This window comes from Ictidomys tridecemlineatus, chromosome 3 (assembly GCF_052094955.1).
Source record: "Ictidomys tridecemlineatus isolate mIctTri1 chromosome 3, mIctTri1.hap1, whole genome shotgun sequence".
Taxonomy (NCBI): Eukaryota; Metazoa; Chordata; class Mammalia; order Rodentia; family Sciuridae; genus Ictidomys; species Ictidomys tridecemlineatus.
In genome coordinates, this window is record NC_135479.1 from 75,929,692 (window position 1) to 75,954,788 (window position 25,097).

At 52.2% G+C, this 25,097-nt stretch overlaps 3 protein-coding genes and 1 non-coding gene across 9 annotated transcripts; 3 read left to right on the forward strand and 1 right to left on the reverse strand.

Annotated features, from left to right (window-relative positions):
• On the forward strand, positions 1 to 11,844 carry Sema3b (semaphorin 3B). Of its 5 annotated transcripts, XM_078043215.1 has the most exons (19): positions 2,872 to 3,023; positions 4,160 to 4,236; positions 4,506 to 4,692; positions 5,491 to 5,648; positions 5,806 to 5,868; positions 6,257 to 6,376; positions 6,456 to 6,549; positions 7,005 to 7,124; positions 7,935 to 8,080; positions 8,164 to 8,275; positions 8,396 to 8,465; positions 8,557 to 8,701; positions 9,047 to 9,266; positions 9,524 to 9,615; positions 9,694 to 9,735; positions 9,984 to 10,141; positions 10,270 to 10,325; positions 10,413 to 10,552; positions 11,013 to 11,844. In XM_078043215.1, the coding sequence occupies exons 3-19, from the start codon at positions 4,584 to 4,586 to the stop codon at positions 11,415 to 11,417; spliced, it is 2,250 nt and encodes a 749-aa protein (XP_077899341.1). In that variant the 5' UTR covers positions 2,872 to 3,023; positions 4,160 to 4,236; positions 4,506 to 4,583; the 3' UTR covers positions 11,418 to 11,844. The 5 variants fall into 5 exon arrangements, with proteins under 5 accessions (XP_021583174.1, XP_040125673.1, XP_077899341.1 ...); XM_021727499.3 differs by lacking the exons at positions 2,872 to 3,023; positions 4,160 to 4,236 and adding an exon at positions 1 to 95; XM_040269739.2 differs by lacking the exon at positions 4,160 to 4,236 and having other exon boundaries at positions 2,870 to 3,023.
• On the forward strand, positions 11,820 to 18,950 carry Lsmem2 (leucine rich single-pass membrane protein 2). Of its 2 annotated transcripts, none has more exons than XM_078043218.1 (4): positions 11,820 to 11,950; positions 17,342 to 17,452; positions 17,534 to 17,719; positions 17,919 to 18,950. In XM_078043218.1, the coding sequence occupies exons 2-4, from the start codon at positions 17,356 to 17,358 to the stop codon at positions 18,050 to 18,052; spliced, it is 417 nt and encodes a 138-aa protein (XP_077899344.1). In that variant the 5' UTR covers positions 11,820 to 11,950; positions 17,342 to 17,355; the 3' UTR covers positions 18,053 to 18,950. The 2 variants fall into 2 exon arrangements, with proteins under 2 accessions (XP_077899344.1, XP_021583177.1); XM_021727502.3 differs by lacking the exon at positions 11,820 to 11,950 and adding an exon at positions 11,990 to 13,449.
• Positions 16,846 to 16,918, forward strand: Trnav-cac (transfer RNA valine (anticodon CAC)). Its single transcript has one exon. It is a non-coding gene; the product is annotated as a tRNA-Val (tRNA).
• On the reverse strand, positions 18,588 to 24,991 carry Ifrd2 (interferon related developmental regulator 2). Its single transcript, XM_005326949.5, has 12 exons — positions 24,311 to 24,991; positions 21,429 to 21,548; positions 21,257 to 21,341; positions 21,028 to 21,152; positions 20,786 to 20,943; positions 20,572 to 20,622; positions 20,309 to 20,487; positions 20,114 to 20,219; positions 19,630 to 19,767; positions 19,413 to 19,541; positions 19,239 to 19,334; positions 18,588 to 19,106 (listed from the first exon to the last, which is right to left on the reverse strand). The coding sequence occupies exons 1-12, from the start codon at positions 24,363 to 24,365 to the stop codon at positions 19,026 to 19,028; spliced, it is 1,323 nt and encodes a 440-aa protein (XP_005327006.2). The 5' UTR covers positions 24,366 to 24,991; the 3' UTR covers positions 18,588 to 19,025.
• Between the last annotated feature and the right edge of the window lie 106 nt (positions 24,992 to 25,097).

A 25,097-nucleotide genomic window follows, 5' to 3' on the forward strand; every position in this document is an offset into this window, starting at 1 on the left:
GCCCCTCCCTTAGTCCCTCTACCTCAGCTCTGACATGTCCCTCAGAAGGGAAGGGGAACCAGCAAAGAGGGGAGGAGTTGATCTTTCGAAAAAAGGTGGGCCGGGTTCTCTGGGGAGTGTGGAGACCAGGCTGGGGGTGGGTGGGGGAAATGCCCTGACCCTCCTCTCCCTGGAAATCTGCTGGGACAGATGTTAGAGTGTCAGGAAAATTAGGTGTCTGGGAACTTTCCATGGCAATTCCCTACTGCCTTCCTCACTGTGTGTAAGTGCTCAGGGCAGCATAACCTGGTGCCCACATGGCCAACAGGGAAAGGTTATGACGTGGCGCCTGGCTCCTTGATTGCTAAAACAGGTGTGAGTGGACAGCAACAGATCCCATTTAGCCCTGGCTGGGCACTGGATGATTGGTGCAGCCTTCCTCAGATGGGTATCCTACCTCAGCCACATCACCTGGAGTCCAGGCAGGACATAAAGGAGCAGGCCTAGCTGGTGATGTGTGGAGAGGCAGGTGCTGGTATTTGGCACAACAATCCAGTTATTTCTGGAAGAAAAAGCCATGACATTGGTAGGCTGTGCCAATTTAAGAACTCAGGCAGGTCTATGCCCATGGATGCCCCAGCAAAGGTAGAGGCCCAAGAACCTAGGGTGGCAGGGGTATAGGCAGAAGAGGAGAGAGACTTCAGCTGCCTCTCCCAGTTTGCTAATTCTGTTAAGACCCATGCTCAGGCTGCCTGATTCCAGAGTCCTTGGGTCTTCAGGAGCAACATTGTGACTCTAAAACAATGACTCTGCCCCTGGAGTACTGGTTTCATGGGGACTCCTACCCATGACCTGTCACATTGGGACCCAGCACTAAGGAGAAGAAAGGAGACCCTGTAGGGGCAAATATAATTTGAGCTCTTCCTTGGGACCTCCCTTCCTGTTAAAGGGAAAAAAAAAAAATGGATCTGGAGAAGGAAGGGCAACACATGCTGCTCAGGTGGGCCAGAGATTAGTCCATTCTCTTTGGCTAGGAAGTCAGTCCTAAATTGTTGGAAAGATATATGGAGTCCTGGTTCTATTATTCAGTGTGAATGTAGTGGGAGGGCAGGGTTGAAACAGAGACTGGGACTCTGGTCCTGGGGAACTGAAGGTAGTGAGGGCATATAGGGGACACTGTGGGGGTGGTAGGGGCCTCAAAGGCACTTGCTGGTCTTGGCTGCTGGGGTGGAAAATTGTAAACAGCTGAAGAATTTTGTTTGCTTGCATGGGGCCAAGGGAGGCTATCCAGGTTTAAGGGGAGAAGCAGCTAGTCCAGGAATAGGACAAAGCTGTACCCTAGAAGCCCAAGAACTCAGGCAGAGAAGCATTCTTCCAGTTGTCATCCTGAATGTCCCTGATCCCCGGACTGGCTCCCATTATTTACCTACCAGCTGACCAGGTCAGTCCAGGAACACTGTTCCTGAGGCCCAGGAAGGAGGTGCATAGCCCTGCAATGGACTCCAGGGGACTTGGAGATGAGTCTTTCCATACCTCTGTCCTTTTCCACTTGTATAGCATCAGGGAACAGGCAACAAAATTCTATACACTTGAAATGCTCACATCAATGACCCCTGAGAAACTGCTGACCAGCCTTGAGGAGGTAGCAAGAGAATGCTTTTGGGGTCAAATCCCTTCTTCAAGCCCTGGTATGTTCACCCAGGTGGATCTGAGGGCTGTACTCTGCCATTGACAACATTCAGCCCCTCTACAGTACCTCTCACAGTGGAAATACAGCCAGCTTCAGAACAAGACCCCAGGCCCTTCCCAACTGAGGCACTGAAGGGCAGGAGCCCCTTCCTATCTGTAAAATTCCCTCAGGTAAACTGGGTGCAGTGGCACACACCTGTAATCCCAGAGGCTTGGGAGGCTACAGCAGGAGGATTGCAAGTTCAAAGCCAGCCTCAGCATAAGTGAGGTGCTAAGCAACTCAATGAGACCTTATCTCTAAATAAAATACGAACTAGGGCTGGCAATGTGGTTCAGTGATCAAGTGCCCCTGAGTTCAATCCCTCGTACTCCCCCCCAAAAAAATAATCCAAAACCAAAAATAAAAACAAACCTCCCTCAGGTACCTGGCTCTGGGTTTGATGGGCACAGTTCCTCCTATCTAGGAAGAGAGGCTGGAGTTAGGGAGCATTGATGTAGGACCCAGCACTAATGTAGGATCACTGGTCAAGATGGGGGTCTCAGTATGGGCCCACACCTCATAGTGAGAAAGTAAGATTCACTGGACCTCCAGTACTCCTGTGCTCCTCTCCAGCTCTAAACACACACGCACACACACACACACACATACGCACCCTTGCCTGGTTATCATTGCAGCCACTGTGGGCCAGCCATTTGAAGTATTAGGTGGTCCATTTGGTGAGGAAGTTCTGGGGCTGAGGTTTAAGAGACTTATCAGATCTCCAGTTGAGAACCCCTGACCTTTAGCCCTCCCAACCCAATAGGCTCCTGGGAGCTAAGGCAGCTGCTCAGTTTGCCATTATCCCTTCAAGTACCCCAGCTGTGGAGAACAGGTGAGGAAGTGGAGAACTGTCCCTGCCCCTGCCTGCTGCACAGAACTGCCTGAAGCTGGTGTGTGGGGGGAGTTCTCTGTTGCTTCTTCTTTTGCCTTGATTGGTCACCAGCCTTCTGGGGTCATCTGGGATACACTTTGCCTTAAGACCCAACAGAGAAGGGGTCATCCCTACCCACCCTTCCCTGTGCCCATTCCATTCTGGCCTGCCGCTGCTGGTCCCGGCTGCCTGCCCAGTCACCCGATCCGATCCGCCCTGCAGTCCTGAAAACTTTACGGCTATGGGGCGGTGGCTGGCCTGGTGGGGGCGGGGGCTACTCCTTAAAGGAGCCGTCAGAGGGTGCCCTGCAGCCCCTAGCCTTCTTCCCTTCCCCAGAGTGAGAAGAGACTAGGGTGGTGAGGTGTCTTTGCTGAGTTCTTGGTGGAGTACGGAAGGTAGCAGGTGTTGGCTTTGAAGACCTCTAGAACCGGAGAAGAGGCAGCGGCAAGTGTCAGCAGATGAAAGGAGGGAGGTGGGGGTCCTGGCTTGTGAAGGGTCCAGGAGCTGGGGAGTGGGGCAGGGGTGTGGTTGGAGGGGCCTGAGACCTGCCCCAGCACCTGCTTCCATTCCTGAATTTCACCCTGGGACCATGCCCCACCCCTAGGGGTCCTGTGCCCAGAACCTGCCCAGTTAGCTCCTGGGAAGTAAGGTGGGGGTAAGCAACCAGAGCCTTGCCTCATCTGAGGAAGGTCTCTGGTTCAGTGGAGGGGCTCAAAGAGGGGGTAAACTTGAGGGGCTCAGGGGGAATGTGGAGGCTCTGAGAGGGAAGGACAGCCCCATCCGGAGCCTGGGATTGAGGGTGAAAAGCTGATACCCTGTTCCCCATTACCTTTGGGACCAAAGGCTGACTTCATAGAATCTGTGTGACTAATCCTTATACCCTTTGGGGTGCAGAGGGAGCAGCCAAGCCAAGCTGGGGTTGCTGGGTCTGACATGGGGCAGTCCCTAGTTGAAGCTGAGATGCTTGCTTGCCCATTGCAAAGACCCAGGCTCTGGCTCTCCTGGGCAGCACATCTTGCTCTGAGGAATGGGTTTCACTGGTATCTCAGAGTTGAAGGGAGTGATTGATGCTGCACTTGTATTTGCTCACTTGCATGCCCACTGAGTCACACATATAATTGTGTGTGTGTGTGTATATATACTTGCACATGCACAAATGTGACACGTGCATAAAACGTGCACACATCACACACACATTGCATAGATGTGCATACAGTGACACACAGATACGCATACACACATTTGCACACTCAACCCATAACTACATGAGTGATACAACATACTGTATTTGTGCACACATGCACACACACACACACACACACACACACTATACACATGTGCACATCCACAAAGGTACCCTTGGTACACATTCACATTCACAGGCACACACAATCTTGGCTCTAGCCCCCAAATACCTCTGTTTTCTCTATGGTCTGTGAGTACACATCCACCTCCAGAGGCCTGAATCCCTCTTGTCACTTTCACTCTCTTAATCGGCTTGTTTTGCTCATTGTACTTGGCACCCTCTGAAACGACCACAGGATCTGACTCCTTGTTGGCATTCTGCCTCTAACACACAGGGGCCTTGTTGGTGTCTCCCAGTATCCTGGTTTCAGGCTGGCATGAAGTGGTGCACAGTGTTTGTGAATTAATGTCTGTGAGTGTGTATATAGGAGGGGAGGTTACTGAGGAGGGTGACGTGGTGGGGCGGGTGCCTGCCAGTGCAGGGTGACCCTGAGGGTGTGCCCAGCGTGGGTGTGTCTGTGATTGTGGCCAGGCAGGGCACCCTAGGAAGGGAGGGCTCAGCTCAGAAGCCGAATGCGACCCCCCAGCCTCTTTCCCCAGGGGCTGTAATCTGATCCCTGGGGACTCCCCCCAGCCTCCAGCCCTAACTGCTTGCTGTGCTGCCGACTCCTTCTCTTCCAGATCCTGGGGCAGAGTCCAGGGCAGCTCAAGGCTCTTCCACACACGCCTGCTGAACCCTGAGTGCCCTGAGCTGCCAGCATGGGGCGGACAGAGGCCGCCGCCATGATCCCTGGCCTGGCCCTGCTCTGGGCAGTGGGGCTGGGGGGTGCCGCCCCCAGCCCCCCACGTCTTCGGCTCTCCTTTCAAGGTAGGTGCACCTGGCAGGTAGCAGGGCCCAGCTTGGGGGTAGGCAGAAAAGGGGCCCAGTGTGTATAGTGGGTCTCTGTGTTGACTGTTGCCCCATGGGTGTGCCTATCACCAGACCCGGGGTCATTCTCAGGCCATCTTCATTTAACCCTGTCCTGGCCTCAGTTCCCCAACTTCTCTGCCCACATTCTCTTCATGCTTTCCCAGGACGACCCCTCTTGTCCCCATAGCAACAGACCTTGTATCTATCTCATCCCCTACCCCAAGCAGGCCATATTTCTTCTGAAGAGAAATAGGGAAGTCAAGGTTTGGGGCCACTAGAGCCCCATTCTCACACCCCCTACACGGAGGTGTGGTTACTAGGCAATGGCATCAGGTAGGCAGTACTGCTGAGCTCGGGTTGGTGATGTGATGACAACAGGGAAGGAATCCTCAGCCTGACTTTTTGGGGTTGGGGTTCTGGCTGTCCCTACATGCCTGGCTTCCCCCCAGAACCCTGGCGTCCACAAGCCTGGCCTCCCAGTGCGCTCACCCAGAGACACCATCACGTGTCTGAACATGCTTTTCTCAACCTGTTTTCCTCTTCCTGGGGGCTGCACCACCCACCCTGTAGCTCCACACATGCACCTGGGTGGGCTTGTCTTCACGAGTGTAATTTCACACATATGTAAGCGCACAGGTGTGTGGGCTAGGTCACACATAAAACCTTAGTCCATAGAGAAACAACCAAGCAGGGCCTGGGGAAGCTTTGGGAGAGGTATGGCATGAGAGTCCTCAGTGGTGTACCCCCCCCTTGCAGAACTCCAGTCCTGGCATGGTCTCCGGACCTTCAGGCTGGAGCGGACCTGCTGCTATGAAGCCTTGCTGGTAGATGAGGAGCGAGGACGCCTGTTTGTGGGTGCCGAAAACCATGTGGCCTCCCTCAGCCTGGACAACATCAGCAAGAGGGCCAAGAAGGTGCCAGGGACCCTAACCCCAGCACTGCCCAGGGCAAAAGCCCTAGGACCCTCTTCCACACTGCCTACAGAAAAGGGATGGGATCCCTAATTGGAGAGACCGCCAGGATAGAGAATATCTCTGACCTGTGTTCTCCATTCCCCCCTCCTCCTTATAGCTGGCCTGGCCGGCCCCTGTGGAATGGCGAGAGGAGTGCAACTGGGCAGGAAAGGACATTGGTGTGAGTGTTGCTGGCTATCTGCAGTGGGAGTGGGGAGAGCTGGCCCCTCACCCCAGAGACAGGGCAGTGCTAAGACAGAGGCCTGCCTGTTCTGACTGGGGTGAGGGCAAGGAGGTCAAAGTGGCTGAGATCTGGAGGTGGTGAGTCAGGGTGGAGGCTCATGTGATTCTTCTTGGGGGCTTCTGAATCATGGCTGTGCAGGTCTATACTTCTCCATGTAACCACCATGTCAGGGCTGAGCTGGGCTGGGCTGGTTATCAAGGACACTCTGTCTGTTGTCCCTTGCCTGAACTGATATAGAAGAAAGAAAGGGGTGAGGGCCCCCCTGGTGAACTGGGATCCCTTAAGACAACCTCCCTCACTGCCTCTCACCCTGCCCACCCACTAGACTGAGTGCATGAACTTCGTGAAGTTGCTGCACGTCTATAACCATACCCACTTGCTGGCATGTGGCACAGGGGCCTTCCACCCAACCTGTGCATTTGTGGAGGTGGGCCACCAGCAGGAGGTAAGATCAGATCTGGGCACTGGGGGTGGTTGAGAGTGGGAAGAAAGGTTTAGCAGTAATAACTGCCACTGCTTCTCAGGAACCTGTGCTCCGGCTGGACTTGAGAAGGCTTGAGGATGGCAAGGGGAAGAGTCCATATGACCCCAAGCATCGAGCTGCCTCCGTGCTGGTGGGTGAGTCCAAAGGTTGGGACCCCGACAGAACTTCGACAACCCCTCAGAAACTCTAGGACCTGCTGGGCACCTATAATCCCAGTGGCAGGGGAGGCTGACACAGTTCAAGGCCAGCCTTGGCAACTTAGCAAGCCCCTAAGCATCTGAAAAAAAAAAATACACACACACACACACACTATACACACTGGACCCCTTTTCTGCCTACCCTGATTGTCCCAATCTACTTTTCACCTCATGACCCAATTATGAGGCTTAATGGTCAAGTGCTCCTGGGCTAAATCCCCAGAACAAACAAACAAAAAAAAAAAAATTCTAGAACCTCACAGGTTCTAATGCCTCCTGAGAATCCCAGGAATTCTCCCATAGTCTCCTGGAGTGACAGCCCCTACAGCTCCCCAGAACCTCCTATCCCCAAAGCCTTCATCTTGGCTGAGCAGCTCTTGCCCTATCTGCAGGGGAGGAGTTGTATTCAGGGGTGGCAGCAGATCTCATGGGCCGGGACTTTACCATCTTTCGCAGCCTGGGCCAGCGTCCGAGTCTCCGAACAGAGCCACATGATTCCCGCTGGCTCAACGGTGAGAGGCTGGTGGGGCTAGTGGGCAAGGGCTGCCTTCCTGTCACAGGGCAGGTCCCAAGCAAGGATAAAATAAGTGAGCAATGGGCACAGTGAAGTCTCAAAAAGTATTTACCATAATCAAGTCCCATGCCAGATACTGGTGACAGGGGCAAATAAGATAGGTGTGGCCCATACTTTCTTTGAGTCCACAGATCTCAGAACAAATACATGATAAATTCCAGCAGCAGTGAGGTAGATGAGAAAATGGAGAAGAAGGGAAAAGGATACTGGGTTGGGGAAAGGAAGCCACCTTGCCAAGGGAAGGTATAAATTAATTCTCAAAGTGCAAGAAAGCCGGCCAAGAGAATTGCGAGAAGAGCATTCCAGGTAGAGAGAGCAACTAGTGCAAAGGCCCTGAGGCAGAAACAAGAAACACGCTGGTGGCCATAGCAATGATAAAGGATGGAAACTGTCAGGGGATGGAATAGTTTATTTTAAGAGCATGGGATGCAGCAGTAGTGGGGAGCATCTGATCTGGTCCTGAGAAAGATTCAGTAACCAAGATGAAACTAGATTCTCCATCTCCTCTTCCTCCTTTCCTGCGTGCCTGGGGAACTCTGAGGGGCTCCATTTGAGGTCCCAAGGATTTCTTCCCTGCCGGCGGGCTCAGGCAGCCACGGACTCTTCTGCCCCCTTGTGGCTGTTCCTTGCATCGCAGATCCTGGAAGCTGGGTGGTTACAAGCTATTATTGGTGTAGCTGCAGGCTGAGCAGAGGGGGCAGGTAGTGAATTGGCGGGCCCCCAACATTATGCCTCCCATTGCGGCTAGAACCCAAGTTTATCAAGGTCTTCTGGATCCCGGAGAGTGAGAACCCTGACGATGACAAAATCTACTTCTTCTTCCGTGAGTCAGCCGTGGAGGCAGCACCTGCAGTGGGACGCCTGACTGTGTCTCGAGTTGGTCAGATCTGCAGGGTGAGGAATCCCTGGGCCACTCCCCGAGCAACCTTGACCCTGCCCCTTTGCCCCACTCTTATACCTTGAGATTCTCCTGGCAGAACGATGTGGGTGGCCAGCGCAGCTTGGTCAACAAGTGGACAACGTTCCTGAAGGCGCGGCTGGTGTGCTCAGTGCCTGGGGTTGAGGGCGATACCCACTTCGACCAGCTTCGTAAGTGCTTTGAGTGGGAGCTATGATAGGGGAAAGGCTCAGGGGTGCAGATTCCAGGAGCCTAACTGGGCCAGAGAGGCTGGCTGTGCACCCTTCTCCAAGTAGACCCTTTCTATACAGAGGACGTATTCTTGCTGTCTTCACGGGACCGCAGGACTCCACTGCTCTATGCTGTCTTCTCCAGTTCCAGGTGAGGGATAAGAGGTAGGGGACACCCTCTTCTCTTTCAGGCCTGCTGGGCTCACTGGGGCCCCTCACTCTTCTCTTGTCATTGTCTGCAGTGGCATCTTTCAGGGCTCTGCCGTGTGTGTGTATAGCATGAACGATGTTCGCAGGGCCTTCCTGGGACCTTTTGCACACAAGGAGGGGCCCACACACCAGTGGGTGTCCTATCAGGGTCGTGTCCCTTACCCACGGCCTGGCATGGTATGTAGCTAGGGTACATACCATAACCCACTTCAAAGCCTCAAGGGTACTCAAGGGTACAGAAGTTGTCCTGGGGTCTTCTTGGTGAATGTGGTTTCTTCCTTTTGTTATGGGTGGGAAAAGGTCATTATTATCAGACACGGATCTTCAGAGGAATGCCACATCTCCCCTTTCAGACTCAGCTCAATCTAGCCTTCCCAGGGTAAGGCTCAAATCCCCAGAGCAGTGCTCTTCCATTTGGAAGTACCCTTCTCTCTTCCATATTCCCAGAGGTCTGGAGTGGAGGGCTGCCCACCAAACACCCATGCCTATAACCCTGTTGTGCCTTCTTTCCTCCCTCCCCAGTGCCCCAGCAAGACCTTTGGCACCTTCAGCTCTACCAAGGACTTCCCTGATGATGTCATCCAGTTTGCTCGGAACCACCCTCTCATGTACAACTCGGTGCTGCCCATGGGGGGGCGCCCTCTCTTCCTACAAGTGGGTGCTGGGTACACCTTCACCCAAATCGCTGCAGATCGTGTAGCAGCTGCTGATGGACACTATGACGTCCTCTTCATTGGCACAGGTCAGGTCCTGCCACAGTGACTGACCCACAGGACTTCATACAGGCTCTTTGGCCTGGTAGTAGAAGCTTTTCATGTTCATCTCCACCTCTTTGCCTGGCCTGTGGCTCCACTTTCTGGATGCTACCCTGATTGTCCCAATCTACTTTTCACCTCATGACCCAATTATGCTGATGGTGGGACCTCTAAGGCAGAAGACCCCAGTCCTGGTTATCAGGGAAAACCAGTAGCCACCTCCACCCCCTTCTCATTCCTGCAGATGTAGGCACAGTGCTGAAGGTGATCTCAGTCCCCAAGGGTAGCCAGCCTAGCTCTGAGGGGCTGCTCCTGGAGGAACTGCATGTATTTGAGGTGAGGCACTGACCCCAATCGCCCAGCCCCTTTACCCACCCACTAAGCCTTAATCCTGGTGTCCCTCCTCCCTCTCAGGATTCTGTTGCTGTCACCAGCATGCAAATCTCCTCCAAGAGGGTGAGTGACCAAAAGGGTGGGTGGGACATGGGACATCCTAAGCTTATGCCCCAAGGCCCAGCCATTTTGCCCCTTTTGGTAGTTTCTCAGCTGGTGTTTGAGTATAGGGTCTGCCTTTGCTAGACTATATGACCTAAGTGAACCTCAGTGTTCCTATCTGTCAAGTGGGGCTCGGGATCTCTGACTGATGGGAGGCAGATGCGGGACCGACCGACTTTGGTCAGCCCGGAGCCCCTCATACCCTTTAGCACCAGCTGTACATAGCTTCGCGGAGCGCAGTGGCCCAGATCTCCTTGCACCGCTGCGCTGCCCTCGGCCGCGCCTGTGCTGAATGCTGTTTGGCGCGTGATCCCTACTGCGCATGGGACGGGGCCACCTGCACACGCTTCCAGCCTAGTGCCAAGAGGTGAGCAAGCTCGGGGTCGGGTCCGTGTCCAGGTCGGGATCCAGCCGCAGGGAGGGAAAAACTAAGGGTCTTTGGCTGACCCTGGTTGGAAAAAGAAGGGCTCATGGAAGTTCCAATGTTCCCCTCAGACGGTTCCGGCGGCAAGACATAAGGAATGGCGACCCCAGCATGTTATGCTCGGGGGGTGAGTGTTGCATCTGCCCCCACAACCCTCTGAAAATGCTCAAGCCCACCCTACCCTCCTTGAGTTTAACATTTTCTTGGTTTCCAGATTCGTCCCGTCCAGCGCTGTTGGAGCGGAAGGTCTTCGGCGTTGAGGGCGGCAGCGCCTTTCTAGAGTGTGAGCCTCGCTCGCTGCAGGCTCACCTGGAGTGGACCTTCCAGCGTGCAGGGGAGGCATCCCATACCCAGGTGAGCCTCGCTCCTCTATTCGCAAGCTGGCCCCTTTCCCGCCTTCTACATCCCTAAGGAGAGGTCCCGCTCTGCCCAAGGAGGCCCTTGGCCTATATTCCACATATAGGTAAGCTCCAGGCTAATGAGTCCCCTCCCAACTACACCTCTTACCCACCTGGTCATGTTTGGTCTCTTACCTGCACTTTGTATCCCGGTAAAGCCCCACGGTATCCTGACCCACCCAGCTATCCTCTGGAGAAGGGCCCGCCCTCGATCCGCCCATTTAGGTCCCTGGCCCGCCCCCATATTCAGGTGAACCCCGCCCCGTTCAGAACTTAATCTGAAGACCCCCCCCTCACCCCACCTTCAAACGTGCAACTGAAGGTGCTCCTTTTCTGCTTCTCCTGGGTTCCCAATGACCTTTTGTTTCAGTTCCTGGCCCCAAAGCTGCAGCCTCACTCTGCCCCTCTCCCAACAGGTGCTAGTGGAGGAGCGCGCAGAGCGCACCGCGCGGGGGCTGCTGCTGCGCAGCGTGCGGCGCCAGGACTCAGGCGTGTACCTATGTGTAGCAGTGGAGCAGGGTTTTTCACAGCCACTGCGTCGCCTGATACTGCATGTGCTGAGTGCTGCGCAGGCTGAAAGGCTGGCGCGGGTCGAAGAGGCTTCGCCTCTTGCGCCGCTGGGTCCTAAACTCTGGTACCGGGACTTTCTACAGCTGGTGGAGCCAGGCGGCGGTGGAGGCGCGAACTCCCTGCGCATGTGCCGCCCGCAGCCAGTGCCGCGCCCGCCCGCCCTGGAGTCACGCAGGAAGGGCCGCAACAGGCGGACTCATGCCTCTGAGCCTCGTGCTGAGAGGGGCCCGCGTAGCGCAGCACACTGGTGACTGGGCCGTCCCCACGCCAGGGACCAGGCAGGAGATGACAGCGGGAAGAGGGGCAGACAGACCCCAGGAAGACAGATGGGTTAGGACCGGGAGCACAGAGGTCCCCGGGCCGATGGAGACAGCAACCAACAGGCCCTGGTAGAAGGGCAGCCGCTCCGGCTTATTTATTAACAGGATAACCCTTGAATGTAGCCCCGGAAGGGCGGCCCAGGCCTGGTGCAGGATCTAGCCCAGAGGGAAGGTACCGAGAAGCAGGGCTCCAGATCAAGGAGCAGAATCAGGGAGGTGTTCTGGATGCCCACCTTGGCAGAGGGATTCCCCTCCCTTGGGCAGTGAGCAGAAAGCTGTGAATAGGCTGGGCTGTTGGGAGCCGGGCGAGGCAGGACGACTGTACTAAAGTAATGCAATAAACACATTATCAACCAAAGCTGGAATAGCCCGAGATGACCACTAATCGTAGATCTTACTCTGTGTTATTGGGCATCTTTCTCGCAGCATAAAGGTCTGAGTTTCTTCTGTCCAAGATTGTCCAGGTGAGGATTAATAATGTTGTTAAAGTGACTGAGCAAGTTGTGTGGGGCCTTTGGGGACACACATACATGGTACATTCTGCATAATATAATCTGAGCTAAATGCTCTGAAGAAAAAACAACTGGTGCCGGGTCAGGTGGCGCATGTCTGTAAGGCCTGCGGCTCCGGAGGCTGAGGCAGGAGGATAGAGAGTTCAAAGCCAGCTTCAGTAAAAGGGAGGCACTAAACAACTCAGTGAGACCTTGTCTCTAAATAAAATACAAAAAATAGGGCTGGGGATGTGTCTCAGTAGTTGAGTTTAATCCCTGGTCCCCTCTCCCCACCCCACCACCTCTCCAAAAAAAAAAAAAAAAGAAAATACAACTGGGTGATGGGAAAAGGAATGTGAGCAGAAGGCCTCACTAAAACGGTGACACTTGAGATGAAAGACAGGAAGTAAACAGCAATAGGAATATTTTGGGGCAGAGCATTCCAGGAGGAAACAGCCAGTGCAAAGTCCTGAGGGAGAACAAGATTACCAAATTTGAGGAGCAGCATGGAGGCCAGTTGATACCATGTAATGATGGATTGGGGGTGTTTTGGGTGGTAGAACCCATAGTCTTCACTCAGTTGGGTAGGAGGGGGCCAGGGATCCTCTTATAGAGGGAGGGCTGGAAGTCACCCTTCCACTTCAAGGGTAAGCAGCACTATGGATCTTCACATGATCCATGTGAGCCCTGCTGAGAGGACAGGGAGAACCAAAACTGTGCTCCAGGGTAAGTGCTTCAGATACATGATTGTATGTATGTTCTTGATGACTGCCAGAGAGGAATCATTGTTCTGTCAAGAAAACAGAGGCCAGAGAAAGTTGATCCTTTACATAAGGTTGTAAGAGTAGTAGTGGAAGTTCTGATCTCCAATCCAGTTCTGTCTACTGGCTACCATAAGTGTTATGTGTGCACCTTTATGGCACTGGGTTTCAGTTGTCCAACATCCACAATCTCTAGTGCTATCATGTCACCCAGTGGTGGGTGTTTGTCTCACGTTTGCAGGAAGGTGATGGCCAGGCTGTGGGTAAAGATCTACAGAGGTGAGGCCTGAATAGAGTTGCACAGTGTCTCCTTTTATGTCATGGCTGCCATGCTACAGACTGAGCCTGTGATGGCTATTCTGGATGAAGGCCCCAAGGCCTGTGTACATATAGAAGTGATATAGTTCCCTGAGAAGGCTGCTGGACTTATGTACTAGTGGAAGCACGCTCTTGGCTGAGCTCTATCACCAGGTAGATAGTCTAGGCTGACCCATGTGGGTCACTCCGCCCCTTCTGATGGCTAAGAGCTGCCCCCTCTAAATATAGCCCAGCTGGCTGAGCTCAGGCCTATTTTAAGCCTAGATTGGAAAGTGGCCAGGCCTTCCCCAGGCTCCCAGAGAAGCTGCTGCTGCTGCTTTGTCCAGCCCTGCTACTGAGCACCCTCATTGGCCCCCTGACTACCACTTGCCATGCATGAGAGGACTCAAGAAGGTAGGAGAGGGTGATCATGAGGGAGGGCAAGGCCCCAGTCCTGTTACCCTTGAACCACGGAGAGACTCACCCTCTGTCCCACTGATCTCATTGTTTGACTAGTCATCAATTTTCATGTCCCAGCTCTAGTAAAAGGACCTATCCCATGGATGGATGAAGAGCCTTCCATGCTTAGAACCCTTTCCCACAGTAGGCCCTATCTCAGTTTTCCCTGCATGGAAGGATTGGGGAAAGCTACCCACTAGGAGTGAGTCAACTACAGGCCACTCTTAGTGGGTGTGGGTATCCGGACAGCTGCCTGGCCAGTGCAGCTATTCTTTCAGGGAGAAAACTGGGACTGGGGGGTAGGCCCATTTGGGCACTGCCTAGGGACGGAGCAGTAGATAGGCCTATGGCTTCCCCTAATTTAGGACTAAATATTCCCCAACTAAGGGTTGAGTTCCCTTAGTCTGGACAGACTGACTCAGCTGTTCAAGAGCTTGGTGGCCATTCATCTAACTGCTTTACTAATAAAAGAAGTCCTGAGGCTCAAAGGAGCCATAGCAACAGGAATCTAGGAAGCTACATTTGAAGGCTGGCCATGTCACAGGACTATGGTTCTAGGCGATAGCCCACAATCCAGCTTGGTCAAGGTGACTGGCTCTCTCATCACATTTCCAACATTTTATACTACAGGGGAGTGGCTTGAACTCAGGTAAGAGGAAATGTTCATTTTTGGGGGGAGGGCAGATCTTAACAATAACGTTTACTGTTTTTTTTTTTTTTTTTGTAACAAACAGAATCCGTGTTCAATTTAAATTAGGGAAAAGCACACTAAGTATAAAGAGGGTACTTGACCTTCAAACTATCACCCAGACTTGAGGTCTGGAAGCATCTGTTTTTATTTGTCTTGCTTTTGAGCATGTTAAGGGACAGCTTCAAGCAAATATAAAAGTTGAGTTATTGACCTGAGAGTGATAGACCCAGAGAGTCCAAAGCCACCATTATCTCTAACAGGAAGAATCCTTCTAAAGCCCTCCTTCCCTGATCCAACTTTTAGGTGGGTATCTGGAGCTCTTATGGGGCCAAGATTTTAAAAAAATCAAGTCAAAGAACATCAGAAGAAAATATGATTATCTGGACATGGTTGCAACTTCAGAGGCTAAGGCAGGAGGATTACAAGTTTGAGGCAAACCTGGGCATCTTAGTGAGACTGTCTCAAAATTGAGTTGGAGATGTAGCTTAGTGGTAAAGTGCCTCTGGGTTCCATCCCCAGTAGCAATAAGTAAATAAATAAATAATAGGGCTGGGGATTTTGCTCAGTGGTAGAGCGTACATGGGTTCAGTCCCATATATATACTATATATATTTTACATATCTAGAAATCATAAAATACTTTGATGGCCCAGGTACAAGGGATACACCTGTAATCTCAGTGACTCAGGAGGCTAAGACAGGAGGACTGCAAGTTCAAGGTCAGCCTGGGCAACTCAGACCCAGTCTAAAAGTAAAATATAAAAAGGACTGGGAGTATAATTCAGCAGTAGAGTACCCCTGGGTTCAATATCCAGTACCACAATACAAAAAAAAAAAAAAAAAAAAAACCTTTGATGGTACATGGGAGGCTGAGGGAAGAGGATCACTAGAGTCCAGGAGTATGAGGCCAGCAAGAAACCCCATCAAATAAATTAAAAAAGACAACTTCTCAAGGCTGAGGTTGTAGCTTAGTGATATAGCACTTACCTAGCATACATTAAGGAATGGGTTTGATCTCCATACCCATAAAAGAAATAGTAAATAAAGGTAATTGCTTATCTCTCATATTACAAATACTATTCAACTGTGTGCATATAAATTTTTTTCCCCCTAGTGGGGATGCCTAATGTTGGATATGTTGGGGCTGCAGACACACCTTCTGGAGGAAATTTGATGATAGCTGAGAAATGAAATACCTACTAGAAATGGTAGCCCATGCCTGTAATACCAGATTTCTCTGGAGGCTGAGGCAGAAAGATGGCAAGTTTGAGGCCCACCTGGGTGACACAGTGAGACCTTTCCCCCACTCCCAACCAAAAAAAAAAAAACGCTGGGCATGGTGGCACATGCCTATAATCTCAGAGGCTTGGGAGGCTGAGGCAGGGGGACTAAAAGTTGAAAGTCAGACTCAGCAATTTAGTAAGGCCCCGAGTTAACTTGGCAAGACCCCGTCTCAAAATAAAAAGGACTGGAGATGCAGCTCAGTGGTTAAGCATCCCTGGGTTCAATTAAAAAAAAAAAAAGTGCTAGGGTTGTAGTTCAGTGGTTGAGCACTTGGCTCACATGCATGAGGCACTGGGTTGGACCCTCAGCACCACATAAAAAAAATTAATAAAAAAAGATATTGTGGGCTGGGGATGTGGCTCAAGCAGTAGTGCACTCACCTGGCGTGCGCGGGGCACTGGGTTCGATCCTCAACACCACATAAAAATAAAAAATAAAGATGTTGTATCCACTGAAAACTATAAAATAAATAGTAAACAAATTTTCTCTCTCAAAAAAAAGATACTGTGTCCGTCTACAATTAAAAAATAAAATAAATAAAACAAAATGGGGTGGGGGCAAGTACTCAGTGCTAAAGCACTTGCCTAGCAGTGTGAGACCTTGGGTTCAACACTCAGTACTGGAAAATAACAGCAAAACCAAACCAAACCAAACCAAAAAAGCCTTTCCTTCTTGGATCCAAATTTTCTCTTCTGGGAATTGTCATTAAAGACTACCAAGAAGAGACGGGGTTGTGGCTCAGTGGCACAGAGTTTGCCTAGCGTGTGCAAGGCACTGGATTCAATCCTCAGCTCCACAAAATAAAATAAAATAAAATAAAGGTTAAAAAAAAAGACTACCAAGAAATTGGGGGAAATTTTCATACTCAATGATGGATGTCTGGGGGCTGTTAACTTCCAAAGGATCCCAGAAATAACCTAAATGCCCAGGCAGTCTCATGCCTGCAGAGACATGAGAAAGTGTTTTAATAGAGGAGTCTCAGTGATGTTGAGTGAAAACAGCAGGTTTTGCAGAACTGCAGAATCATACTCAGTTTGTTAAAGAACACAGAAGCAAGGCTGGGAAGAAAAGGTTCCACAATGTGTTCGGACCAGGACTCCCTGAGACTGGCTTTGAACTTGCAGTCACTTGCCTCAATCTCCTGAGTTTCAGGTATTACAAACCTGTGCCATCACATCCAGTTTCCATGAGGTCTTGAATGGTCTTGAATGGGGCAGTTTGCTGCCCAGAAGGCACAGAGCACCAGGTCTGGACAGATGACTAATTCACAGGTCTTCAGGTCTTTGATAAACAGAAGAGGACTGAACTGTGTGTACTGTGGACTTAATCCTGCAAGGCTGAATAACTATTTGCTAGAAATGAGCAGGCAGGGGGCTGGGGAATATAACTCAGTTGGTAAAGTGCTTGCCTCACATGCAAAAGGCTCTGGGTTCAATCCCCAGTACCATCAAAAAACAAACAAAAAAAGAAATGAGGGGCTGGGGATGTGGCTCAAGCGGTAGCATGCTCGCCTGGCATGCGTGCAGCCCAGGTTCAGTCCTCAACACCACATACAAACAAAGATGTTGTGTCCAACGAAAACTAAAAAATAAATATTAAAAAAAAAAAAAAAGAAATGAGCAGGCAGATAAGTAGCTGAAAGTCCCTCCAGGTGCTTGGAATGATACATGGTAGCAAGTTGAGTGTACCTGCTACTGTACAAGTAAGTAGCTGAGGTTGTTCTGGATCTGAACCAAGGTCATTCCTGAAGTTGTAGGGGATTTGGAGCAAATTCCCATTGTCTCCATCCTTCCCAAGTCCCTGCTTCTTGAGGGCTATCTGGGAGAAGGGAAGAAGTGACCTGTCTGGCTGAATCAGACTCACTTCCCTGCAGACACTGTGGCATCAATGCACAGCCAGAGGAGCAGGGGGCCACTGGACCCCAACCATGTGCAGGAGGTGCATCTGCACAGAGTGGAGTCCATCAGTGACCTGCACAGTGGAGGTAGGTAGGGGCAGGGGTGAGAGATGGATGTACTGGGGGAGGAGAGGAAATTGCCCTCCTAATATCTCATCCTCCCCATAGGATCCCTTCGTCCCTATGTGGCTGAAGAGGCACGGCAGTGGGATGAGCTGCTAGGTGTCTTGCCGCCATCACTGTGTACCCAGGCTGGCTGCAGCCCAGTGTGTGACCGTGGGGGATTCCTATTACTGCTGGCACTGCTGGTGCTCACCTGCCTGGCGCTTGCAATCTTGGCTGTCTACCTGAGTGGTAGGGATGGACAGAGCTGGTGGGAACTGAGGGCAAGGCAGTGGGCATTGGGTGGCTCTTTGGAAAGAGCAACTGCAGATGCTGCAGCAATGAAGGGTGGTCAGGGGTCAATGGGAACTCCCTGATGCTGGGCTGATTGGGGGAGGTGTCGGGGAGCAACGTGGTCTGACAGGTTCCACAAATGCCTGTACATTTCCAGTGTTGCAGAGTGAATCCCTGCGGGTCCTAGCACACACACTTCGAACACAGGAGGAGACTCTGCTCAAACTCCGCTTAGCCAGTCTCAGCCAGCTGAGGAGGCTGAACTCCAGTGAAGCCCGAACACCCAGCTGAGATACCACTTGAACTCATGGTCTGGGGTTCTATGTGGGGGAATAAAGCAGCCATGGGCAGGCCTCTCCTCTCCCAGTGCTGGTCTACACTACTTCCTTGGTGAAATTTTTGTACAAGAGCCTGATGTGACTCTACAGCTGCCTGCCTCCCTCTCCTGACCTCTTCAGGCCAGGTCTAGATAAAGCTAAGCTTTCTGATGCCAAGGACCTGATTTGGGTGGCTCAAGGTCACGACAGGGCACCAGCCTCCTGGCTTCTCCTGTGGCCTGTCAGCACCCTCTGGCTACCCCTAGATGGAAGGTTCAGAAGTCTAGAAATAGCTGCCCCCATTACAGTGATTGCCAGGCCTCCCAGTGGGGGTCCAGCCTCAGTTCTCAAGGACAGGCTGGGTTCTGAGTTGAGGTAAGGGAGCCCCACTTGAGGAGAGACTGCCATGGAGGGCAAAGGTGAGATGGGGGAGACCCAGCTGGCCCAAATTTGGGATGGTGGATAGGGAGGGAGAGCGGGCCGAAATACCTAGGAGTCAAGGCCACAAGAAGCTGAGCATTCAGTTTAATTATCTCTTATATAATCTTTAAAAATCTGCACAAATCCATTCCAGGTCGCTTTGCTTCCACACCTACTATGATGGCATTTGTCCAGATGCCAGTCCCCCAAAGAAAGTGTATCACCCCAGGGGAACAAGGCCTAAAAAAAGGAAAGGGAGGGATAGCTTCCCTACTGACTACCCTGGGAGAGGCACACATTTGGCCTCACCTGAGAAAGGGCAGGAAGAGGCCATAGGGTTGAGTGCAGGGACAAAGGCCAGGGTCCCAAAAGTCCTGACCCTTCACCCATCCACCCTATATCTGTTTTTGGTTTTGCCATTAAAAAAATAAAGTGACAATCACTGGCAGAGACCAGTTCTTGCACTCTCTTCTGTTAAAAATATGGGCAACAATGAGGGTAGTCTTCTCTTCAGCTGGTCCGCCTCATCACAGGATGTCTGCCCGCTTGTCCCTTACACGGCTGCGAGCCTTGGTCCGGGCTTTGAAGGCGGCAGCATTGTACAGGTGCTGGGGTAGGGGCAAAGAGAGTGACGTGGTGAGCCAGGAAGGGAAAGCCCAGGCTCCTCTGGCAGCCCTTGCTGAGCTCCAGGCCCCTAGGAAACAGGAATAGAGGGAAAGACAGGTGCCTAGGGCACAAACCTTCTCAAAGCGTGAAATTTTGCAGGCCTTCAGGGCAGTGGCATCCAGCACCAGCACCGGGCCCAGGCCAAAGATATCACGAAGAAGCTCATTGTTCTGGGGACAAAGAAGGCAATAAACTCAGGACAGTCCAAAGTAGCCAAGCTGGACAGCCCTCCCTGAGTAGCCTCCCACCTGAAGGTGGTGGTGCATGCCGGAACCCAGCACATCCTTGAAGGCAGCATAGATCCGGTGCCGAGCCCAGCTGTCCACATAGAGCACTTCAAGTCCAAAGCGGATTGTCTCTTCCTCACATTCACTGCCCTGCAGGGTAGAGGGGCCCACACGACTGGGCTTGGCTGCTATGCCTGGGGATGCACTCGTGCTAGAACACACTCGTTCTCACACGCACCTCAACAAAGTTCAGCACAGCACGGAAAGTAGAGCGTTGGCGCCGACGGTCAGCCTTAGCACGGTACTTGTTGCTGTCAGTGGCCAGAGTGCGCAGGGTACCACAGAGTGCCTCCATGTCCTCATAAACGAAGTCCTCCTGTGGGAGGGCGATGGAGATTGGGTTTGTGAGCTCCATTGGCTTTTTCTCCCCCCCCCCCCCCCCAGTGTTAGCTCTTAATGTAAGCTGCCTGAAGCCTTTCTTTCACTGAGAATCCTCCTCTTCTGTCTGACCTCCCTCAACCCCTCCTCGGCCTCTGCCTATACAGAATACCACTGTTCAGAGTCCCCATCACAGCTCCTAGCATGTGAGTCAATGTTGAGGCCATCTTCCCTGCATAATGACCCCAGGCTGCTCTGTTATCTGTGGCATGTTCTGCATCCAGTCTGGGATGGGGGCAATGGCACAAGCAGGCACCCCCCACGACCCCCATTGTCCCTCACACCTCAAGGTCCCGGGCGAGCTCAAAGAGTAGTGCGATGGTTTCACCAGCAGCAATCCGCAGGTTCACACTTTCACTGGACAAGAGCTGGGGCAGCTGGGGCAGCTGCCTAGGGAAGAGGCATGCTAAGCTACGTGTGGGCATTGTTGGGGGCCCCATCATGATCTCCTCCCACTCCCAGTGGACAGCTGCCCCTACCTGTTAAGGATGTGGCTAATATGGGTGCTGGGGCAGATGGTGAGCAGCAATGCCCAGGCCTGCAGGGCAGCACAAAGCAGCCCATGAAGACTGGCAGGGACCACAGGAGTTGTGGAACCACCTGTGCCACAGGACCGGCTGAAAACACCTTCCAAGCAGGCAAGGCAAGAGACCAGGTCCTAGGAGCACAAGGAGGCAGGGGATGGACTCAGGGACAGATCTATGGGTTTAGGTGGTACCACTTGTGTCCAAAGGCCACTCACCTGGACATCAGCAGCAGCCACATAGCAACCCAAGCCGAGAGCAGAAGCACACTGTTGGGAGGAGGACAGAGCCAGACCTGGTTAGGGAGTGAACCCAGCTTCCCAGCCATGGGGCTCAACTCCCTTAGAGTAGGGGAGCCTGAACAGGTGAAATCTATCACTCTACTTAGGGATAAGGTGAAGGAAAGGTTCTTTGGCGCTTGGGAATACTCACGTGGAGCCGGGCAGCAGGGCTAGCTGTGCTGTCACTAAGCACAGAGATCAGCAGGGGCTGCAGGCTATGGAACAGCTCCTCACCCTTGGGTCCAGGGCCCAGCTGCACACACAGCAGGCCTAGGACAGCAGCAGCCAGGGCTTGTTCCTCGCCCTTCCCTGTGGGATCCTTTCAGTTAGCCCAAGGCAGCAAGGATCACCTCCTGCCTAGTTAAGGTTCCCCATGTATCCTAAGGGCCTAACCTTTCTTGAGGCACTTTTCCAGGGCATCGGTCAGTGTCAGGCTGCGCTCTAGCAAGAAGTCAGGAAGTAGGCGGGAGGCCAGGGCCAGGCGCAGGCTCTCTAGAGCTCCTTGCCGGGTCTTGGCACTGGGGAAATAGAGAAGGGGGGTCATGGGGGCCAGCCTCTTTGTCATATTTGGCATGGGCTGAGCAGGGCCCCACTGTAGGAGTTGGCTGGCAGCCAGGAATACCTCTTGTCTGTGAGGCAGTCCACATATTCCTTCAGCTTTTCCTCAAGGTCTTCCTGTTGGCCCTGCTCATCCACGGCATCCCCCCCTGCAAGGCCAGTGGGTCAGCACCACTTCTTGCCCTCGCCCAGTGGAGCCTGAGCCAAGCCCCGACCAAACTGCCACCTGCTCTCACCCAGACTGTCCTCTGCTGTGGTGCTGAGAAGGCTGGGACAGTCACTGGTGGTACTGCGGGCCTCACTGGCTGCTTCATCCTCACTGGAACCTGAGTCAGCTTGGGCACTGCTCCGGGCACCTGATGAGAGTAAAAACAGGATACGTTTGTGGGGTTCAGTGGTATACACCTGTAATCCCAACTACTCAGGAGGCTGAGGCAGGAGAATTATAAGTTTGAGGGCAGCCTTGGCAAACAGCAAGACTCTGTCTCAAACAAAAAAAGTGGCTTGCTTCCATTAATGAAAGTTGGGCATATCTCACTCAACCTTATGACTAAACAAGACATAATGCTGCCCCGCTTCTCAAAGATGAGGGGGCCAAAACTGAGTTGGGCAGTACATGAACTGAAACAGCAGACTTGAGCCAAGAAGCAGGAAAAAGGGAAGGAGATCAATCGTTTGAACAGTGTCAAGAATAAGGCCCAGCTAGGGATAATGTGGCAGACTTGGTGGGAAGAGCCTCCCTGAGATCAAAGCCTGTTTTTTTTTTTTTAAAGAGAGAGAGAGAGAATTTTTTAATATTAATTTTTTAGTTTTTGGCAGACACAACGTTTATTTGTATGTAGTGCTAAGGATCGAACCCAGGCTGCACGCATGCCAGGCAAGCGCACTATCGCCTGAGCCACATCCCCTGCCCTCAAAGCCTGTTTTAAGAATGAGACTGGGAGCCAAACTAGAGGTAGAAGGGAGGGGTTGTATGGGTCCAACTAGGCCTGTGGCCCAGCTTGGATTATGCCCTAAAGTGGGCAATACAAAGGTCAGGGTCTTATAGTTAGGCAGATCTGGGTTTCAAACTCCAGCTCACTTCTTTTTTTCCCCCCAAGCTAGGGAGCAAACCCAGGGTCTTGGACTTGCTAGGCAAGTGTCCTATCATTGGACTACACCCTTGGTCCCCAGCTCTACTTTTTTTAAAAATATATATATTTTTTAAATTTATTTTTTAGTTCTTGGCGGAGACAACATCTTTGTATGTGGTGCTGAGGATCGAACCTGGGCCGCGCGCATGCCAGGCAAGTGCGCTACCGCTTGAGCCACATCCCCAGCCATAAAAATATTTTTATATTTTAAATATTTTTATATTTTCCAGTTGTTAATGGGCCTTTATTTTATTTATTTGTATGTGGTGCTGAGAATTGAACCCAGTGCCTCATGCATGCTAGGCAAGCACTTTACCACTGAGCCACAGCCCCAGCCAACTTTTTCTGTTTTTTAACACATTCATTTTGTTTATTTATTGTTATGAGGTGCTGAGAATCAAACCCAGTGCCTTACACTTGCCAGGCAAGTGCTCTACCACTGAGCCACAACCCAACAACACCCCCAGCTCTACATCTTTTCTTTTTAGTATTATTTTTTAGTTGTAGTTGGACTCAATACCTTTATTTATTTTTATGTGGTGCTGAGGATTGAACCCAGGGCCTTGAACATACTAGGCGGCAGTCTACTGCTAAGCCACAAACCCCAGCACCTCCAGCTCTATATCTTAACAGAGTTGTAATGGGTCAGTTGCCCTGGCTTTGAAGCCTCCATTTCTCTATCTGCAAAACAGAGAAGCAAATGCATTTAAGGTGGAGCAGCTGAAGACAAGTGGTTTGTTATGGCTCTGCTGCAGGCCAACAAATTCATCAAGCCACCTATGAGTTCTGAGGGCAAAAGCCCAGCTTCTATTGAATGTGCTGGGTATCCCATGTTTCAAGTATATTGTCTTCTGAGCTTCCTTTGGTCCATCCAGGACCTTCAGCTATGGTGGATTTTAGATAAACACAGTCCTCCTGACCCTGGTAGAGAAGAAACTGGCCCCTAAAAAAGGAGAACACAGGGAAATCTCTAGCGAGAGCCTTCCTGATATATGTTCTGTCCAAGGCTACGTGCTACTTTGGTAAGGGTGGCTACTGTGGCAAAGCCCTGGACAGGTTCTGACGACAAGGCTGGCCCTACATCTCAGAAACTACTTATACTCCTTGCCTGTAGGAAAAAGTCCAGCAGGCACACTGCCCCTGCTCACTTCTTCTTTACCTAGCTGCAAAAGCAGCCCAGCCTTCTCTCATTTGCTCCACTGCATTATGATCCCCGCAGCTGCCAAATCTCTGTACAACCTGCTCTCTTTCCATGGTTATCTCTTCTCATCTTCTCAGAATTCACCCAGAGGATCTCTTTGCATGTGATTTCCTAAGTTCCTCAGTCTGGGGCTGACACCACTCCGTGAAAAAGTTTCAGCACCAGTCCCTTTTAACTGTCACTACCCTATTTAGTGTTCCACACCCAAGCCCCATTAGGCGGTGGTCAGACACTCTATCGCATCAGAACAAACATATGTGTTTACTTCAACAGGACAGGTTCTTGGTTGATAAGCAATAACTAAGACTGCCTCAGGCTCTAGGGTATTCATCCAGTCCCCTGACAGGAATCACCCGGATTCTGTAGTTTCCCACTCGCACCTCACCTCTTTCAGTTTTGGGAGCAAGTTAGGCGTCTGCCAGCTTCCCTGTCCAGACCACCAAAGGACACGGATTTGGCAAGGAGGCTAGCTTCGCTCTCTGTCCAGTAGGTTTATCCACCCCAGCAGGCAAATGGGGTGGAGGGGCAGTGGGAAAATTAATGTCCAAAGGTACTGGCTGAGTCACCACTAGGAACGCGGGATCCCGACAGGCGGCTGGCAGCGCGCTCAAGTTGGGCGCACACGTGGCCGATGCCTGCTGGGACACGTGCGGGCCTCGGCACAGTTCAGGGAGGCTAGGCTAATCAAGAGGTGTTCCTAGCCCCAGGACCCTCGGGGACACGACGGGGACCCACGCGGGGCCTCTGCTCGCTGCTTAACAGCTGCCTGGAGCCCCCCACTCACCTCCACGGCGCTGGCCGCCCTTGCGGGGCGCGTTGCCCTTACGGGCGCGGGGCATACTGGGAACTGGGTATGGGGGGCGCGGGGTCAGGGACCAGGCGGGCGGGCGCTCCAAACCAGCGAGATGCTGGCCGGTGCGCTGTGCTGAGACTTGGACAGACGACGGGAGCCACACGCCGCGCGCGCCACCATCTTCGCGAGGCGCCCCGCCCTGCCAAACGGGTAGCTGGGAAGGCGAGTTCCCGGCCACCTGGTTCAGACCCACATCCACGGCCCCGGAACTACTATTCCCAGGGGGCTGCGCGCACAGGTTAGGGCCTGCTGTCTAGAAGCAGAGCACCACGGTAGTCGCTGTTAACTCCTGGATCCACAAGCCGTGCCCGCCCTATCTGAACTCTGCACCCACAATGCCCTGCCCGCTGTCCAGCCCCGCGCTGTGCACGATGGCACAGTCCTTAACTCTGATCTTTCCTTCCACGGATGAAGCACCATGGCAAGACCGACATTTTAGGGCCCTTGCAGCGGTTCACTTGCTCAAAGGCTCAGGCTAAATTCCGGGACCCTATAGGGAGAACAGACCCTTTCAGACAATGAAAGAAAAAGTGACTTTCTGATGAAAACGTAGTGCAGATAACAGCTTAGCATTTAGAGACCTTATCCCAGATTTCTTGGGAACATTTGCCCGTGGATGGCCCTCCTGTGACTTCTCTGTGGACCTACTAAGGTATAGGAACAAAGCCCTGGGCTGGCAACCCTTAACCAGCTGGAGCCCTGACTTTGCCAGAGGCTG